The 20,817-nt window shown below is 42.4% G+C and overlaps 1 protein-coding gene across 3 annotated transcripts in view; it reads right to left on the bottom strand.

The window, feature by feature from the left end:
* Positions 1 to 19,206, bottom strand: part of LOC140491331 (ras-like protein family member 10B) — a 218,209-nt gene extending 199,003 nt beyond the window's left edge. Inside the window, exons 1-2 of one of the 3 annotated variants that reach the window (XM_072589359.1) lie at positions 18,973 to 19,206; positions 3,202 to 3,524 (exon numbers count right to left, since the gene is read on the bottom strand). In XM_072589359.1, coding sequence (XP_072445460.1) covers positions 3,202 to 3,432 — 231 coding nt within the window. In that variant the 5' untranslated portion in view covers positions 3,433 to 3,524; positions 18,973 to 19,206. Of the gene's footprint in view, positions 1 to 3,201; positions 3,525 to 18,832; positions 18,920 to 18,972 lie in introns of those variants that run through there. The other 2 variants (XM_072589360.1, XM_072589361.1) reach the window with 2 other exon arrangements.
* Between the last annotated feature and the right edge of the window lie 1,611 nt (positions 19,207 to 20,817).

The following is a 20,817-nucleotide window of genomic DNA, read 5'->3' as shown; positions in this document are numbered from 1 at the left end:
TGCAGTTTTAATGAGTTGTGCCCACATTGTCTTCTATCCCATTGTACCCTGTAAGAACAGTGGGCCATCTCCATAACTTGTTAATCACCTATTGCCCCTTAACAGGTAAGTACTTGGCATTGTCCTTAAATTGCCATATTCACATCATACAATGTCAATGATATGTGCCCACTATGCCAATATACTACTGAAAAAAAATGCCAACATACTGTATATCCTTGATATACCAATAGTAACCTATCCAGTCATTGCATTAATTTATTTTCAGAAAAATTAATTAAACACAACTTTGCTTTGTCCTGTTATATAGGAGTTAATGGTACTATAATGTTGCAGCTACACCCTCAAGCCGTGCTCATGTGTAACAATACAGGGATCCCTAGCTGAAGCTTGGAGATAGTGTTCTACTGGATGTTAATTTAGATGATTAGGATAATTTCTGAAGCACATTTGCATCAGACCAATCAATTCCAGGTATCAAGGGAAAGGACTCTGTTGGAATAAACTTAAGGCAACGCGCCCTAGACGAGTTAAAAAAAAAACAGTGTGGCAGAAAGTCAGGGTTCTGAAGCCAAAATTAGGCTAACGAAGACTCAAGACTGAGGCCTCTTCCTCTTCCTGATTGTCATGGATATTCAAGACCAGGAAGTGAGTCAGGAAATCCATAGTCTATGGTGCCTGCTGATAACATTGATCTATGTGGTAGGGACCATGAACACTCTTTGTATTAGGGGCTCTGGAGAAAACAGTTGAAGATGGGATCTCAGGATCAGTAGGCCAAACACATTAGCTTGAGTGAAGTGAAAAACTTCCAGTGCCTGGAATTCATGGTGGCAGATTGTTTGGCAAATGGATTTGATTGGTCACAGCATTGCTATGGCGAGTACACTTGTTAGATGATGACCGACAATCAAGTACTAAACTTATACAGTATAAATGTTGTCTTCTCTTTAAATCGGCATTTCTTTCAGCTTGACCAGTTGAGTGCAAGACAAAAACTTCAACAAAATATATGTTTCTTCAGCAATAACTGAATAGTAACAAGATGCAGGAGATGAAATAGATATTTGGAGTAACGAGAAAGGAGAAAATCAAGAGACCTCTTTCAAAGACAGTGGCCAAGAATAGAGAGAATCGTAAAGGTCGTCTGTAGTAGAAAGAGAAAGAGAGGAAATGTAAGTGATGGTGATGGAACTTCCAAAAAAAAGGGTGGCAGGGTGGTTCAGTGGTTAGCACTGCTGCCTTACAGCGCCAGAGTCGCAGGTTCGATTCCTCAGGTGACTGTGTGGAGTCTGAACATTCTCCCCGTGTCTGCGTGGGTTTCCTCTGGGTGCTCCAGTTTCCTCCCACAGTCCAATGATGTGCAGGTTATGTAGAATAGCCATGGTTCCAGGAATGTGCAGGCTGTATGGTTTAGCCATGGGAAGTGTAGGGTTGAGGGGGGTGACTCTGGGTGGGATGCTCCATGGAGGAATCGGTGTGGCTAAATGGCCTGTGTCCACGCTGTAGGGACTCTATGATTCTAAGGAGAAGAGCAGATGAAAAGTTGTGGTGGCGTTGGAAGAGGAGTGGGTGACTCATGAGAAGATGACAAAGAGCAATCAAAATGTATTGTGTTAGTGCCAAGTAAAATAAGCAAAGTCAAAGTAGAAGATGAAGATAATGGCGAAGGAACATTACAGGTTGAATAGGAGGAACTAGCTACAGCTTTCTCCCCGTGTCTGCGTGGGTTTCCTACGGGTGCTCCGGTTTCCTCCCACAGTCCAAAGATGTGCAGGTTAGATGAATTGACCATGCTAAATTGCCCGTAGTGTTAGGTATAGGGGAATGGGTCTGGGTGAGTTACTCTTCAGAGGGTCGGTGTGGATTTGTTGGGCCGAAGGGCCTGTTTCCACACTGTAGGGAATCTAATCTTTAAAGAACACTTGTCCTGTGGCTAAATTAAACACAGAATGTTGCTTCAAAAATATTAGGCCAGTAAAACCTGAGGAAGTCAAGCAATGCAAAGTCAATTTGCATAAAGAAAAATTTGAATTTGCATTCACATTCCCTGAATTATTAAACCACCTGGGGCTTAAGTGAGGAAATTTAGTGGATAAGCAATCCAGAGGTCTAACATTACAAATTCAAACCTTACTGCGACACCACTTGAGGTTAATTTAAAATATTAGGAAATACAAAGCTAATAAATACAATTAAAAAGGTCTTATAAAATACACAACTGTTTTCAATAATATCCTCAGATATGGAAACCAGCCATTCTATATAACACGCAATCCAAAGTGAGCTAACAAGCTCCTAAGTCAAATTAAGCCACCAGCTGCACAAGAGGAGGTAAACCACAACTACCTCAGGGAGAATCGTAGAATTGAATCCCAACAGTTTGGAAACAGACCCTTCGGCCCATAAAGTCCACACTGACTCTCCGAAGAGTAACCCACCCAGACGCATTCCCTACCCTATTACTCCCCATATCATTTCCCATGTGACTAACCTACACATCCCTGAATACTATGGGCAATTATCACAGCCAGTTCACCGGACCTGCACATCCTTTGTACTGTGGGATGAAACCGGACCACCCAGAGGAAAGCTGCACAGATATGGAAGAATGTGCAAACCCCACACAGACAGTTGCCCAAGGCTGGAATCAAACTTGGGTCCTTGATGCTGTGGAGCAGCAGTGCTAGCCACTGTGCCAGCTGTCTGGGGAGATAAGGGATGGGCAAAAAGAATGCAGCCTTGCCAACAGCATCCACATCCTGAGAGTAAATTAAATTGCTCTGATGTTTGGGTTAATCTGCTAAGGCAAATGATAAAGGTATGGCATATGCAGGTCATTGCTGGGCTAGGGGAATGAGGTGCAAACTTTTGATGATCCAAGTAACCTTTAATAAAAGAATTATAAAACTGGGTGACCAGACAAAGAGGAATTAAGAGGGACAAAGCAGATCTGTAGAAAGTAATGTAAGGTAATATAAAATTATTGAAAGGGAACAAAGGTGTAAAAAAGGCAGAAAAATCTGTCACTACAAGCTGAGCTGTTTTAGGTTATTAGTCAGGCAATTGATTTTACCACTTGTCAACAGAATTGACCATTAATTGAACCTGCTTGCTACTAGCTTTGATAAGACAGCTTTCCATTCACCAAAAACATAGCCCCCGTGGCCCGAGGGGAACCGTGGAGCTCAAAACGATTACCTGGAGAGTGTTGACTGGGAAGGATGGAATGGGTGGGAAGTCCATTATCTGTAGGTCGTGCACATGCTCGTTCATGACCACAGCGGGCAAGTAGACACGACGTGCTTTTGTGGGCCGATAGTGGTCACTGTAATCGTTGTAGAGAAACTGGTGCACAATTGCTGATTTCCCAACCCCTTGCGCTCCAAGGATTGCTATTTTGAAAGTTGTCACCATGCCGTTGCAGGACATGTGGTGTAGATGGCCGGCGGGCGTGCATATTCCAGGGACTGATGGTCAGATCATCGCGAGAACCATGGTCACATAGCTCCAATCAGTCTGCTCTTGAACAAAGGAAAGAAGCCATTAGGACCCATCATTCAACACGCACGCACACGCAAATGCACACACGCACAGGTACACACTCACAGATACACATACACACAGATATACACACACACCACACATATAGACACACACATTCAGACACACATATGTACACATAGATACACAAACACACAGACATACAGACTCATAAACACGTACACATATGTACATGCACACACACACTCAGACAATACATGTACACACTCAGGCATTCACACTTGCACACTCAGACACACATTTGTACACAAAATACACACAGATACGTACACATATATACTCATGTACATACACTCAGATGTATACACACACATATGCACATACACTCAGACATGAATACACACACAAATGCAGATACATGTATAAACAGATATACATACTTAGACAGATACACACCACACACATAGACACACATACATGCATAGATACATAAACACAGATATACACACTCCTACACACATATAGACACACACGCACTCAGAGAATAAATATACACACTCAGACATATACACTTGCACACTTAGACACACATGTGTACACACATATACACACAGGTGGACACATATATACTCATGCACATATACTCAGACGTGAACACACACACACCCGCACAGTGTTTTTACACCTGCTTTTCAAATAAAAGTTATTTGGGTCATCACTGAGTAGCTGAACATTAGTTGTCATTGAATTGGAATAATAAAAAGAAATAAAACTTGACACTATAAAAGGCCATTTGGCCTACCATGCCTGTGCCAGCTGACAAGAGGCTAACCAGTCTAATCCCACCTTGTAGCTCGAAACCATTACTCTCAAATATACACACTGTACACATTTTTTAAAATGTTATGAGGGATTTTGTCTCTATCGTCTTTCAGGCAGCAAGTTCCAGATCTCAATCACTCTCTGGGTGAAAATATTTCCCCCTGAATCCCATCTAACTGTCCTACTCCCAGTCTGTATCTATGAGTGGAATTGACACTATCCTCTGCATCAAAGAGTCAGTCTGGATGGCTGTATTGTCTGCCTAGAGTTTCAATAGACAATAGATGCAGGAGTAGGCCATTCTGCCCTTCGAGCCTCCACCACCATTCATTATGATCATCCTCAATCAGTATCCTGTTCCTGCCTTATCTCCATACCCCTTGATTCCACTATCCTTGAAAGATCTATCCAACTCTTTCTTAAACTAATCCAGAGACTGGGCCTCCACTGCCCTCTGGGGCAGAGCATTCCACACACCCACCACTCTCTGGGTGAAGAAGTTTCTCCTCATCTCTGTCCTAAATGGTCTACCCCGTATTTTTAAGCAGTGTCCTCTGGTTCGGGACTCACCCATCAACAGAAACATGTTTCCTGCCTCCAGAGTGTCCAATCCTTTAATAATCTTATATGTCTCAATCAGATCCCGTCTCAGTCTTCTAAACTCAAGGGTATACAAGCCCAGTCGCTCCAATCTTTCAACATAAGATAGTCCCGCCATTCCAGGAATTGACCTTGTGAACCTATGCTGCACTCTCTCAATAGCCAGAATGTCTTTCCTCAAATTTGGAGACCAGAACTGCACACAATATTCCAGGTGCGGTCTCACCAGGGCCCTGTACAGCTCCAGAAGATGTTTCAGATATTTCAGCTCTTGATTGAACTTGCAGTTGGAAGGGGACGATCTATTGGTCGTGATCCATGTTGATACCCACAACGTGGTTAGAACTAGGAAGAATGTTCTGTTGTGGAAGTTTGAGAAGCTAAGTGCCAGATTACAAAGCAGAATCTTAAAGGTAATAATCTCTGAATTATTGCCTGAGCTACGTGCAATTTGGCAAAGGATGAATCAGATTAAAGAGTGGATATGTGGCTCAAGGAGTGGTGTAGGAGAATTGGGTTCGTATTCATGGGGCACTGGCAAAAGCAATCAAGACTAAATGTTACAAAGTGAACATGCATAAGTCACAAAAGGTTAGTGCGCAAGCACAACACATAATCAGAAAGACAATAGGATGTTAGTCTGTATTACAAAAGAAATTGAACATAAAAAGGATGTTGGTGTTTTAGATATGAAGTGGAGTACCACTGGGGTGGACAAAGTTAAAAATCACATAACACCATTTTATAGTCCAACAGGTTTATTTGGAAGTACGGGCTTTTGGAGCGCTGCTCCTTCATCAGGTAGCTAGTTGGCAGGATCATAGGACACAGATCCTACTCCACCTGATGAAGGAGCAGTGCTTTTAGAGCTTATACTTCCAAATAAACCTGTTGGACTATAACCTGGTGTGGTGTGATTTTTAATTGTATTTTAGATATGCAGGGCTCTTGTGAGACCATATCTTTAATACGATGCACAGTTTTGCTCTGCTTATTTGAGGAATGATGTAAATGGATCAGAAGTAGTTCAGAAGAGGTTTATGAGATCACCTTGAATGAGTAGATTATCTGATGAGGAAGATTTAGACAGATTAGACTTGGTTTCACCAGAGTTCACAAAAGCGAAGGGGTGGATCTGACTGAAGCTTGTCAGATCCTGGACAGTTGTGACAAGGTGTGTGTGGAAACAAGGTTTCTGCAGGTGGGTGAATCTAGAACAAGGTGGACACTGCTTTAAAATTAAGGGTCACCCTTTTAGGGGAGAGATGAAGTGACATTTTGTCTCTCAGAGGATTGTGTGACTTTGGAACTCTGTTTCAGAAGGTGACGGAGACAGGATCATTGAAGATTTTTAAAGGAGAGGTAATTGGATTTTTACTAGTCAGGTAAATCAAAGGTTGGTGGAAATAGGTGGGAATATGGAACTTGGAACTCAAATCAACCAGCCATGACCTGACTGAGTAATATTAAACATCAGACAACACTGACGTGTAGTCCAACAGGTTTATTTGAAAACACAAGCTTTCAGAGCCCCATTTCTCCTTCAGGTAGCAAGTGAGAGAGGATATATCAGACAATCAGTTTATAAGTAAAAGATCAAAGGGTCATACAACTGATGCAAATGTGCTGAACAAACCTAGATGGTTGTTCAGTCTTTAATCAGTTAAAATAGAGATGCAGGTTTCGATAGATCAATATGTAAATCCCAGAATTTCTTTCAAGTCACTGCCCTGAGATAACCAAAGGTTTTCTCAATATAAAAGAGGTGTCATCTCAGGTCAGACAACGCATTTCAGGTGTGAAGCCTTGTTAGAATCTGTCTGTGTCTTAACCTGGAGTCCGGGAGAAAGTGAGGACTGTAGATGCTGGCCATCAGAGTCAAAATGTGGGCGGCTGGAAAGGCACAGTGGGTCAGACAGCATCTGAGGAGCAGGAGAGTCAATGTTCGGGCATAAGCCCTTCCTGCATCAGGAATGCCCTCGAATCAGTTGTATGACCTTTTGATCTTTTACTCATAAATTCTGTGTCCGATGTATCCTCAGAGGATTCGTGTGAATGTGTGAGTGTGATTGTGTGAGAGAGTATGTATATGTGTGTGTGTCTGTGAGTGTGTGTGTGAGAGTGTATAGTGTAGTGGGGTCACCTGTAGTGTGACATGAACCCAAGACCCCAGTTGAGTCCCTCATCATTGGGTACCGAACTTGACTATCAGCCTCTGCTTGGCCATTCTACGTTGTTGTGAAGTCCGTCTTGGAGGATGGTTACCTGAAGGTACGGGCTGAGAGTGCTTGACGGCTGCAGTGGTCCCCCAGTGGTAGGGAACATCCTTGTCTGGTGATTGCTGCGCCGTGTCCATTCATCTATTGTCATTGCATCTGCATGGTTTCAGAATATACCATGCCTCAGGGCATCCTATCCTGCAGTGTATGAGATAGACAACGTTGGTTGAGTCACATGAGTATCCGCCATGTAAGTAGTGGGGGATGTCCCCATGTAATGGTAGTATCCATGTCGACGCTCTGACATGTCTTTGAAGTTGTTACCAAGACAGGGTTGTATGTTGTGGTCAATGTGGTCCTGAAGGCTGGGCAGTTTGCTGCGAACAATGATTTGTTTGAGGCTTGGCGGTTGTTTAAAGGCGAGAAGTGGAGGCGTAGGCAAGATCTTGGCGAGGTGCTCATCCTCATCGACAATGTGTTGCAGGCTGTGAAGAACACAGTATTTCCCAGGAAGTACTGGATGACAAAGTGTACCCTATCGGCTGTGCCTGTCTTCTGAGGAGGTTGTTGTGGTTTGCCAATGTGGCATGTCAGAACTGGCGATCGATGAGTTGAGCACATACCCTGTTCTTATGAGAGCATCCTTCAGCACCATCAGGTGTCTGTCCCATTTCTCCTCATCTAAGCAGATCCTGTGTATACACAGGGCTTGTTTGTAGGGGATTTTAAAAAATATGTTCAGGGTAGAAGCTAGAGAGGTGCAGCATCATGAGGTTATCTGTGGGCTTGTGATAGAGTGAAGTATTGAAGTGTCTGTCCTTGATGGAGGTGCGGGTCTCCAAGAATGAGGCTGATTCTCAAGAGAAGTCCATGTTGAGTTTGATGGTGGGATGACACTTGTTGATATCACTGTGTAGTTGTTTCAGTGACTCCTCACCACAAGTCTAGAGGAAGTAAATGTTGTCAATATATCTGGTGTATCGCGCTGGGGGGAGGTCCTGCACAGCAGAGAAGTCTTGCTCAAACATGTGCATGAAAATGTTGGCATATTAGTCCCCATGGCTGTTCCGTGTGTCTGGATGAAGATCTGGTTGTCGAAGGTGACGATGTTTGGGTCAAGGATGAAGCAGATGAGTTGTAGGATGGTGCCAGGAGATTGGCAGTTGTTGGTATTGAGTACTGAGGCTGTTACTGTGATGCCATTATTGTGGGGCATGCTGGAGTAGAGTAGCGAAATGTCCATTGTGACAAGGAATGTTCCTGGTTCGGCTGGAACGTGGGTGCTGAGTTTCTGTAAGATTCTGTAGTATCACGACAGAAGCTGGGGGTTTCTTACACAGTGGGTTTCAAGATGCCCTCAACATAGCCAGAGAGGTTCTCACACAGGATCCCATTGTGTGACACGATGGTACATTCAGGTATGTTGGCTTTACATATCTTCAGAAGGAAATAGACATTCCCCACGCGAGAAGTAGGTAGGATGAGAGAGTGTAGGGTACTCTGAAGGACTGGATCAGAAGTTTTGATCAGCCTGTTGATTCACGGGTGTGCTCTTTGGTCAGATCAGCAGGTAGTTTCCTGTAGTGTTCCTCAGTTATCGGTACACTTCCTTGCAGTGGTCCATTCTATTCTGAATGACGATGGCTCCTCCTTTGTCTGCTAGTTTGCTGATAATGTTGCAATTGGTCTTGAGAGCATGAATGGTGTTGTGTTGTTCTCAGATGACATTCTACTCTACCTTGTGGGTGTGACTGATGAATCTTGTGTTCACGCTTTTCCTGACAGTTTGAGCGTGTATGTCATGCCCAGGGCAACAGCCCTCCAGAGGGGTCCACATCGACTCCTTCTTTGGCCACTCCATCACGGATCTCTCTCTCAACTGTTCTGGATCATTGATTGTCTCACTGGGCTCGCTGCTGACATTGCGGAAGGATTACTAGAGTTTCATTCATCTGATAAATTCCTCTGTGCAAGACCAGTGGGGTCCATCTTGGTGGTGGAGCAGAAATTGAGCCCTCGGCTGAGAACTTCTATTTTGTCCAGTTGAAGGGTGTGGTCCGATAAGTTGATGATTGATTTCCCTGTGGTGGTGCCATTTTGAACTGTGGTGCTTGGGGGCGTTGGTGGTGCGCTTGCCTACAGCTAGTAATGATGCCAAGTTTCTCCAGTTTCTTATTCTTGGTGTGTAAGTAGGTGGTGTGGTTTCATTGCCTGGTCTGCTTGGCAGTGTCTCATAACCGTACCGTTGTATCTTGAGCGCAAGCTGAGAACATGGACTGGATCTTGATTTCAAGGTTATGGCGCCGGCTGTACAAATGGTGTATGAGATGAGTGAGGTGTTTACGAGAGCTTTGACAGCAATAGGGTAATCTGTATTGTAGGTCAACTTGAGTGGGTTTGTGATCTGTAGCCCTTTTGTGATCTTTTCTACGTTCTTGCATTTCTGTAAAAACTTGATGCCTGTGTCGATATGCGCAATCTTCCTGGAGATCCTTTCCACTTTGAGTAATTGGTGGTGTCAATGGCAGTCACGGTGTGGAGGAGTCAGTGTTGGACCATTGAATGATGGAGCAGGCTTGAAGGGCTGAATGGTCTTCATTTGGTCCTATGTTCATGTTTATATAACTCATGCTTGCCCTTTTAGTGGACCCTTCAACCAACAAACAAATACCACAAATACCTCAAGAAGCAAGGGGTCCAGTTCTGAGACAAACAGAACCCCACTAGAAACAGTCCAGTTACAAGAACATCCACTGGTCATTACTCTTTATATCCTGCCTTTTGGCCTAATTTGGATCCCACTTGGCCATTTGCCATGGATCGCATGGGTTCCTAACTTTGTGACCAGTTGCAATGTGAACCTTCCCTTTATGAAAAACCTTGCTAAATTCCATAGAGAGATCTAATACATCACCCACATCAACCCTCTTTGTTATCTTCTCAAAAACAAAATCATCACCTTTGTCAGACACATTCCCCTTTTTAAAAATCCATGTTGATTATCTTTTGTTAATGCAAACCTTTTTACATCCAGCTTTAGCCTGTTCCTCAGAAACAAATCCAGTAATTTTCCAACCATTGAGTTTAAGCTGAATCCGCATTTACCCTGGCCCTATGTAGGCAGTCATTGGGATTAGGATGTTAATGAGATGTCACATTGAAGCAATGAATCAGGATGTTAATTAACAATGACTTATGGACAGCAGTGTGTATCCATAATTCCCTACAATTTTTCCCCATGAACCTCATTCATTTTCTCTCATAATTTACTTTATTTCTGCAGATTTTCTGCTTTGCCATCCCAACTGAAATATTTATTAATATTTTATTACATGCACTTATCCATAGGATGTGTGAGGAAGCAGATGTTGTAGGTGGTGGATGGGGGGGCGGGGGGGAGGGGAGAGGCAAACAACAGACTGCATTGTCCTGGATGACATCTTCTAGATGGTAAACAGTGACAATGGCATCAAATGACAAGATTCTTCCCGGAGGTGGTCTTTGTGTAATATAAATTCTACTTACCACTATCAGCTCAAATCTGGATTTTTTTTTTAGCTGTGGGTACAGGTTGCAGCTGAGTAGAGAAGGAGCTCAACACTGATCACCAGCTGGTTTCCTCACTTCCCAACATTTGATACAGGGAGATGAAGCAGCAGGTCATAGTTGGGCTGAATGATGACTTGGGCAGCGGTTCATTGACCTCCAACAAACAAAACCTTTGTACTAACCATGGCTGCAACCAGTGCAGAGTCACAGAGTGTGGTGCTGGAAAAGCACAGTCAGTCAGGCAGCATCCGAGGAGCAGGAGCGACAACGTTTCGAGCATAAGCCCTTCACGCCCGAAACGTCGAATCCCCTGCACCTCGGATGCTGCCTGACCTGTTGTGTTTTTCCAGCACCACACTCTTCGACTCTGATCTCCAGCATCTGCAGTCCTCACTTTCTCCCTGCAACCAGTGGAGAGTTTTCCCCCGGAACTCAATGACCTCAGTTTTATGAAAGCTCTTCGATGCCATACGTAGCCAAATGCTACCAAGTATAGTCAATCTCACCTTCCCTTTGGAATTCAGCCGTCTGTCCATGTTTAGATCATGGCCGTAATGAGATATGGAGCTAAGTGGTCCTGGCAAAGCCTAAAATAAGTGCTAGTGAGTGGGTTATTGCTGGGTTAGTGCACTGTCGACAACCCCTTCCATCACTTTGCTGATGATCAAGAGGAGACTGATGAGGCTTTAATTGGTTGGATTCAATTCATTATGTTTTCCTGTGGACCAGACACATCTGGGCAATTTTCCACATTATCAGGAAGATGCTAGTCTTGTAGTTATACTGGAACGACTTGGATAGAAGAGTGGCAAGTATGGAGCAAAAAAGTCTTCAGCACCACAGTCAGGCTGTAGCCAGCACTCATACTGTTCAATGTAATTAGTGCCTTCAGCCATTCATTGATGTTATGTGGAACAAACTGAATTGATTGATGATTAACTTCTATCATGCTGGCGCACCTCAAGAGGGGGCCGAGATGGATGGTCCTTTCAGCAGAAGGTGGCTGCAAAATTCTTAGTTTTGTGCTGGGCTTCCCCACCATTGAGGGGGGTGTATATTGTGGAGCCTCCTATATCCCAATTGATTGTTTAATTGCCCAGGAACATTCATGGTTGAATGCAGCAGCACACTGTCTGTTGCATGCTGCTTCCACTCTTTCACATGTATGTAACCCTATGTTTGTAGCTTCATGGGGTTAGCACCTGGTTTCCAGATATTCCTGCTACGGCCCATAACATACTGCGTTGCACTTCTCTCTGAACCAGGGACAGTTCTCCAGCTTGATGGTAATAGTAGAGTCAGGGATATGATGTTTCAAATGATGGTGACATTTTTGTCCAATGTTGAACTGTTGAATCTGCTTCTAATCCATCACTGCCTCCATACTGGTAATGTTCCAGAGCACTAGAGAAAATCTTAGAACCACCAGGACTTTATAACCACATGGACAATCTGATAGCCTTTCCTACCATGTACAAGAGATTGATAAAGACAAAACCAAGTTGATATTTCTCCCTTGTTAATTCTCTCACTACATTTTAGAGGCTCAGTCTGGCCTCTATGTCCTTTAGAATTTAGTTGGCTGAGTTAGAACAGTCAGTCATGGTGCCACCAAGCCACACATGTTGATCAACACTCAAGGTGTGGCACGGTGGCTCAGGGCTTAGCAGGACTGCCTCGCAGCACCAGGGACCAGGTCCAAATCCAGCTTTGGGTGACTTTGTGGAGCTTGCATGTTCGGCCTGAGTACTCTAGTTTCCTCCCATAGTCCAAAGATGTGGTAGGTGGATTGGCCGTGATAGATTGCCCATAGTGCCCAGGGATATGAAGGTGAGGTGGACTAGCCATGGTAAATGTGGGGTTATGAGGATAAGGTGGAGGAGAGGGGGGATGCTCTTCAGAGGGTCAGTGCAGACTCAATGAGGCGAATGGTCTCTACCTGCACTCTAGGGATTCTATGATTCTATGGTCCCCTGCCCAGAGGACTTTCTATGCTATTTGCCATGTTACTGCAGATTGTATTGGCAGTTTAAGAATGTTCCCTTTCTTGTGTTATTTCTTATAACCTCTTCTTTACTTTCCACTCTGATGTTTGAATCCCTCGATCCACTGCCATAATTACAATTTTTAAAATCAAATTTATGCTTTTGGCTTATCTCATAACCAATCCAGATCTTGAACTTGTTTTCTTGTTCCTATTATGTATCATATGACAGATTAAAATTATGAACAAACTCCCAACATCAAACTGAAAATCGGAAGGTTTTGTCATAATCTGTTGTCAGAATATTAATTAGACTTAAAGAGAGAAAAATGGCCAAGAGTAAATTATGTCCCTAATACTAATTTCTTTCCATTTTAATGCAGTTTCCTTAAAGGCAACACTTTGCAACTTCAAACCAGTTACCATACTCGGAAAACTTATTCTAAACCTTTCTATTAATTTTACAATATTATAATGTAGCATTTTATCCAAGCCAAATCAACTGAACTCCCTTTATCGAATGATTCAGTTACTGTATATCAAATGGTTCAATTAAGAGTGTTCTAGACATATATCCATTTAATTATTTAATCGCTGTATCTTTGCTGCTTCACAATTCTCTTAGGACATCTTTGATTCAAACTCCAAACCAGTCCAAATATTAATTGAAAACCTTAAACACTTTCAAGAAATTAGATCTCAGGAGGTTCCTGGGGAGCATGTTTTTACATCTGAGTTTCTAGGGATTGGAGATAGAGCTACTTCTGCATTCCCAAACATGAATAACACCACAGCCCCTGAGGGTGTGAGAGCTATTAGACATAGTTTAGGACACAGATTTAACAAACAGCATTAGTATCATACCTCCTAGGGGCAAATGTACATGTAAACACAATAAACTCACCTGATAGAACATTGGGAAAAATTATTAAATTGTATCCAGGATAGTATGTTGCCTCCCTACTATCATTGTCAACCATGAGACTTATTGCAGAGCACTCTGACAGGGCACCACCAGATGTGGTCCGCGCAGGCATGGATAACAAAGGTAGAAAGAGGAATTAAGACCTGCAGGCAGATTTTAGGCAGAAAAAACTATTAAGAAGCAGGATGTGAAGACTGAAATCTCCAGAATTATTCCAGTGCCATTGTGCTACTGATTTTTGAAACAGAAAGGTGTGTCAGATCAATACATGGCTGGATAAATATTGTAAGAGAGAAGATTTTAAATTCTCGGAACATTCAGGCAGGTTTTTCTTTTGTCAGCTACAATCTGCACACACTATGCAAGTTACTCTTAAACTGAACAGAGATCACCTTTATTACTGTGTGGTTAGATGATGAAACAAATAGGAAGAAGGATAAAGCAAGAAAAAAGATGAATGCGTGCCAACGATCACTTTGATAACACAAAGGAATACCAGGCTATTTGGAGAAAATTCAGAGGCAAAATGAAAATAAAGAAATGAGCAGTATTGAGAGAGTATGAGAAGAGGCTGCAGCTAACACCTAAAGTAATCCAAGAATCTTCTACAGGATCAAATGATGAAAAGCTGACTGTATTTAAAGTTATTAAGCCACTAAGACTAGATACAATGCACCCAAGGATACTGAAGGAAAGAAAGGTGGACATTGCAGAGGTTATGGTCATAATTTTACAATTTTGGTAACAATGGTGCTGAGTTTCAAATGTTAAACCCTTATTCATAACAGCCAGCACAGAATATTTGTGGTCAATCATGATCAACCAATTTGATTGAGCTTTTCAATGAAGGAACAGAGAAGATTAATGAAGCTAATTTAATAGATAAGATATGTATTGACTTCTAAAAGTTGTTTGAAAAATGGCCACATGACAGATTGGATATAATGCTGATTGGGGTGCTTGTGGTACAGCAGTAGTTTCCCCACCTCTGAGCCAGGAGACCTGGGTTCAAGTCCCACCTGCTCCACAGGAATGTAATAACATCTCTCAAAAAATTGATTCAAAATAGTTGATTGAGTGACAGAAAACAGAATTGCAGTGATTGGTTGTTTCTATTACTGGCAGAGGGTATTATAAACGGTGGGATTGTTCAGGAGTTGGTATTAGGCCAACTGCTTTTCATGATCATTATTAATAACCTCAATTTGGGAAAGGGCATAATTTCAAAGTTTTCAATTAACCCAAAACTTGGAGTTATTGTGAAGTGTGAAGAGGATAGTGATAGAATTCAAGAGGATATAAACAGGTGAGAAATATCTGGATATTTGAATTATAAGACAGTGTAGTGACACATATTGGTAAATGGAAGCAAGACCATCTATTGGATGAGGAAGAGCAGAAATCATTCAAAAGTGGCAAGGCTACATGGGAAAACAGTTAGTAAGACATATGGGATGCCAGGCTTTATGAACACTGGCATAGTGCTCAAAAGCAAGAAAGTTATGATGAACAGTTACAAAACACTCATTCATTGTCAACTGGGAATTCTGAGACCAACCACAATTTAGGATGTAATGAAAGATTTTTGAGAAAGGATTAGATCAGATTCCCTACTGCGTGGAAACAGGCCCTTCGGCCCAACAAGTCCACACCAACCCTCCGAAGAATAACCCACCCCTCTGACTAATGCATCTAACAACTATGGACAATTTAGCACGGCCAATTCACCTAACCTGCAAATCTTTGGACTGTGGGAGGAAACCAGAGTACCCAGAGGAAATGCACACAGACACAGGGAGAATGTGCAAACTCCACACAGACAGTCGTCCAAGGCTAGAATTGAACCTGGGACCCTGGCGCTGTGAGGTAGCAGTGCTAACCACTGAGCCACTGTGCCATCCCTGAGAGATGAGAGTGAGGATAGCCTTATATTCTCTTTGCAGAAAGAATTTTGAGAGTGAATTTGTTAGACTTGTGAAGAGAAACTGTCATTATTATTATGAGTGAAGAACAAGCTGGCAACAAGATTGGCTAAATCAAAAGAGAACTTTGAGAATAAATGGTTGACATCTTTTTTTTTAATTCCCAAGACATGGGCATCACTGGTTGGCCAGCATTTATTGCCCATCCCTAGCTGACCTTGAGAAGGTGGTAGTGAGCTGAATTCTTGAACCGCTGCAGTTGATATGCTATAGGTTGACCCATAATGCACTTAAGGAGGGAGTTCCAGGATCTTGACCCAGAGACAGTGAAAGAATGGCGATATATTTCCAAGTCAGGATGGTGAGTGGATTAGAAGGGAACTTGCAGGTGATGATGTTCCCATGTATCTGCTGCCCTTGTCCTTCTGGATGGAAGTGGTCATGGGTTTGGAAGGTGCAGTCAGAGGATCTTTTGTGAATTTCTGGAATGCACTGCCTGCGAGTAATGGAGGCAATTTCAGTAGTGGCTTTCAAAAGAGAACTAGATTATTATCTTGAAAATAGAATGTACAGGGAGATGGAGAAAAAGCATATGAGCAGCTGAAAGTTCTTAGAGTGTTCTTACAAGGATATGATGGGCCAACTGGTCTTATTCTCTGTGATAACTATTGTGTGATTCTATTATGCCAAATAACACACATTTTATGTATTGACAAATACATGAATGAAAATGAATTCAAAGAATATAGTGATAGGAAGAGTGGGAAGAGACTGACATGCAGGATTACTAACCTGTTGCGCTTGATAGACTGCTTTTGTGATGTGAAATTCAAAGTCATAAAATATAGCTTTCAACATCAAATCAAGTTTGTGCTGTAAAGGTATAGAACAGTTGGACTTTTTTTAGAAACCTAAGAAAACAACCACAACAAACAATAAAGAAAACCAAAAATCAAAGAAGTCTGTCTGAAACAGGGGGAGAGAAAAAAGAAAACTCTCCTTCTTAGTAGGAAAACCAACAGCAGTGATAAACAGTTGGATTTTACACAACTAAAGACTATGATTGTATAATGAATTTCATTCACTGAGTCAAAATAAGGCAATGCTCATTAGTAACCACTTGATGTAGGTTACCGATATTTCAATGGTCCAATTTCAACACAAACACCTCTACAGCTGATATTAAACATAATTCCCACTCATTGGAGAAGCATGGGCTACTGTTGAAGAAGTTATTTCACCCAGCAACAATGCAACTCCAATTATCATTAGCAGCCCTGGACAAGCCCTTAATTGGCATTTATTAACAGTGGGCAATTAAGTAACAGCAGGTTGTTAGTGCTAATAAGGTCAATGTTAACAGGGCAGAAAATGCTTCAACAAAGCTCAGCGGATGTTGCTGCTGCTATTTTCTGCTCTATCCCATTTAACCCTCGCCTCTAACAGCAGGTAACCACTCACAGAGCTGAAACAGCATAATTTAATGCAATTTTCTGCTCAGCACTAATTCCTAATATCCATGTGCCCTCCACAATGTAAATAACAGATCGTTTTCATTCAGAATGCAAACCAGAATTACCAAAAAAAACAAATCCAGAGACAATGTTTATTCTCTCAAATAACCCCTCATATCCTGTCCCATTGTTATTATTGTTTCCAGAAGCTTAAACAAATCGTCTGTTCTCAAACAATATTAAAAATAACCATGCAACGATATACTAGGCCAAAGATATTGCTTCAGTTTCAGATTTTAACCCTTTTCTCTCTGTTCATATCCATCTGCCCAATTGTATCGTACCAATCAGATCACATGAGTGGTACTGACACTTGAAATTCTTAGTAGACCAACATAAACAACCCACATGTATGCATTCAAACATATACATAAACCCAAATAAACCTGAACCTAAATTAACAAGCAGTGCAGCAAAGCATATATGAGAATAACAGCCATAGGAACTATAAATAGGTCGGACTGCATGAGAACTGTGTAGTGGCTGCTGTTTGCAACTGGGTGTATTTTTATATCACCTATGTGCTAATTATAACAATGTGTAAAATTATGTGGAACACAGCTACACTATCTTGAATGGAGGAAAACCCAGTCTCATTTCCAGAGACAATATAACCAGGAAATTTCACCACAAGCTGCTCGAATAAATATTCTGTCTTCTGCAATACTTTTCTTTAATTCCCCAATATAAAATGACCTGCAACTGAATCAGTATTTGATTCCCAATAAGATTCAGATCAATTTGCCAATGGTCTCTGATGCTTGACATTACAAATGAAAGTTTTCTACTCTCTTCCGAATTGACATTATTAATGAACAATTTATCAATAAATGTATTATTAACAGCAATGTTGTTTAACTGACTGCTTGTGTCTATGTAATATCAAAGGCACAGCTTCAGTTGTGAAAAAGCGCAGATTTAGGATTTTCAATCGGAGACTTTGCGGCTTCAGAAAATCCAAAAGCAGCGCAAGGGCTCACGGCTGGTCAGCACCAAGGACAGCTCCACAGTTCGTCTTTAAGCAGCACCGTGGTCAGCACCATGGTCAGCTCCACAGCTAGCCTTTAATCAGCACCACGGACAGCTCCACGGTTAGTCTTTAATCAGCACCATGGTCAGCTCCATGGTCAGCTCCACAGTTAGTCTTTAATCGGCACCATGGTCAGCACCATGGTCAGCTCCACAGCAATCCCCTAATCAGCATCTTGGTCAGGATACAGTCATTACTCGTGTCAACATCGAGATCAGTTGAATGGTTTGTGATTTAAACTGGCAGCGGCCTTCCGATGAGCCGCACAGCTTTATAATTACAATCTACAGGAGACACAGCGTTCTTTTCCTAACGGGCCATTCAAAATCTATGCTCAAAAACACCCATTACCAGACGTACTCAGCTATACATGGAAACACAGAGAGAAAAAAAATGCACAAATATGGACAAATGCAAAAATAAATATGGAAACACAGGCTGACAAAAATACAGCTAGAAACGCAGACAAGAGCATAAACAGCGACATAAAATCACACATGCAGAAGATCATAGACACAGACTTAATCTTACACAGTGAATAAAGGTACACATGCAGAGAAAACAGCAGAGATCGACCCAGAGAACAAATGAATATGAACACAGACACAGTTACATACAGGGGAAAACCACTATTTCACTGCATTTATTCTGTTAGTCTAAGGATTCTAAGTAACCGACAGAGAATTTTTTTTTCTCTGTGCGAACATGACCACAGCGTTAACAGAAAAGTTTCTTTTGGCTGACAATACTCTGGGTTAAATACCTGCAAGCAATTTGATATGTGGACGGAATGTGCAGCCCATTTACCAGAAATGTACTAAATCGGCATTCAGCTCTCAACGGCAGTCTCGCAAACCTCCCCAAGGACCACAGGCATCTTCTGGAATCTGCCGAAGTTCTTACCTTCTCTTCTCAGTTACGGCTGGAGTTTGAGATCGGGAGGCGAGAGGCACCTGCTGGACAAAGGCAATACTCCCAGAACGAAGAACCTTTCCATGAGAACATAAAATCGCAGATCCTTGTGAACATCGATAAATAATTGCTTTAAAACCGTAGAACATTTGTTCGAATTCTTTAGCGGAACTGTCTTAGTGGAGGAAGAGTAATCTTCCCCTTTACCGTTCTGCCTTGAGTGAGAATGGCGCTCTAACGGTGTATTGGTGCCTTCCCGTCTCCTGTTGTACAACGCATGCTGTTCTCATCAGGCACTGATGATTCTCCGTGGTCCTAAAGACCATCAGCTTGACCTTCCAACAAATGTTGTTTGAAACTATGCTACGGTTGCGTTTGTTATCCAGCCGCGCAGGGAGAGCGCGTTTTTATCACGGTCCGAGGATTTTATTTTTCAAACGGTAATTATTGTTATTAAGGCAGAGTGGCTAAATTACACCAAAATAACAAATAGTCCGAAATAAAAGCAGAAAATCCCAGATGAAGCCCCGCAACTTTGGCAGCATCTGTGGAGAGAGAAACAGAGTTAATGTTTCTAGTCCAGCATAATTTCAAGACTGGTAGGAGATGGAAAGTGATTTTTTAATGATGTTGACAGAGGGGAAAGGGGACTGGATAGAACAGATAGTCAGGGTGGCCAGACCAAAAGGCAAAGGGAATGCTAACAGTGATAAAGGAGGGATATGGATGAAAAATGGGTGACAACAATAGGTTTGGAAAGGGAAAGATTGGCCCTCTCTGCTGAGTGCAAAGCTAATGAAACACAGACCAGTCAGGGTCAGAAATGGTCAAGGATAGGTGGCTTTTAGGGGTGATGAGTGGAAAAAAAATATTTTGGGGGGGATTGGGTGAACTTCTTATGTTCCTTTAAGCCTCTGGCTTAAGTTTAACATCTGACTGATTGGGGTGGCACGATGGTTCAGTGCTTAACACTGCTGTCTCACACTGCCAGGAATCCACCGTCAGGTGACTGTCTGGGTGGAGTTTGCACATTCTCCCCGTCTCTGCATGGGTTTCCTCCGGGTGATCCGGTTTCCCCCCCACAGCCCAAAGATGTGCAGGCAGGTTAGCCCATAGTTTCCAGGGATGTACACTTTTGGTGGGTTAGTTGTGAAAAATGCAGAGTTAAAGGGGTAAGGGAGGGGCTCTAGGTAGGATGCTCTTCAGAGGGTCAGTTTGTCCTCAATGGGCTGAATGGCCTGCTTCCACGCTGTAGGGACTCTCTGAAGCAGGAAGAAAATGTCTTGTCCTCGTGTCCCTTCAGTTCCTCAAACAGTGAAGCACTCCCTCAGTACAGCACTGGATCATGAGCTCAGTTAATAGTAAACCAAAAGAGGCTGATTCATTATGAAAATTCCCAAAGAAAATTGAATGAATGTGTCAAAAGGAAAGAATATGTATGCTCGGGGCTGGAATTAAGGTCTAGGAGTATGGAATGGCTCTCTCAAACAGCTGGAACAAGCAGGAGTGGGGTTAATCTACCATAATGCTAACATAGTCAGGACTAAATGTTTGCTCGGACTATTTTTCCAATAATAAAGTTCCCAGGCTGCAGTTTGTTGTCTGAGACTGCAGTCGTGGTTTGGTGCACAGTGCACCATTGTTTAACTGAGCTGAGCTAACTGGGTAAGAAAGATTCTAGGTTCACTCTGACATCTAAGTGAAGCTCAGGGATCACACGGGTGACAGTAATTGCTTAGCAGTTGGCTTTAATGCATTGACAAACCTTCCAGAACTATCTTGGAGACAGAAGGTGAATCTGCAGTTCTGAAAACAACGTAGTTCTCAGTTTCTTTT

This window comes from Chiloscyllium punctatum, chromosome 19 (assembly GCF_047496795.1).
Source record: "Chiloscyllium punctatum isolate Juve2018m chromosome 19, sChiPun1.3, whole genome shotgun sequence".
Classification (NCBI taxonomy): domain Eukaryota; kingdom Metazoa; phylum Chordata; class Chondrichthyes; order Orectolobiformes; family Hemiscylliidae; genus Chiloscyllium; species Chiloscyllium punctatum.
The sequence above is the reverse complement of the archived record's forward strand: the minus strand, read 5'-3'. Positions and strand labels throughout refer to the sequence as shown.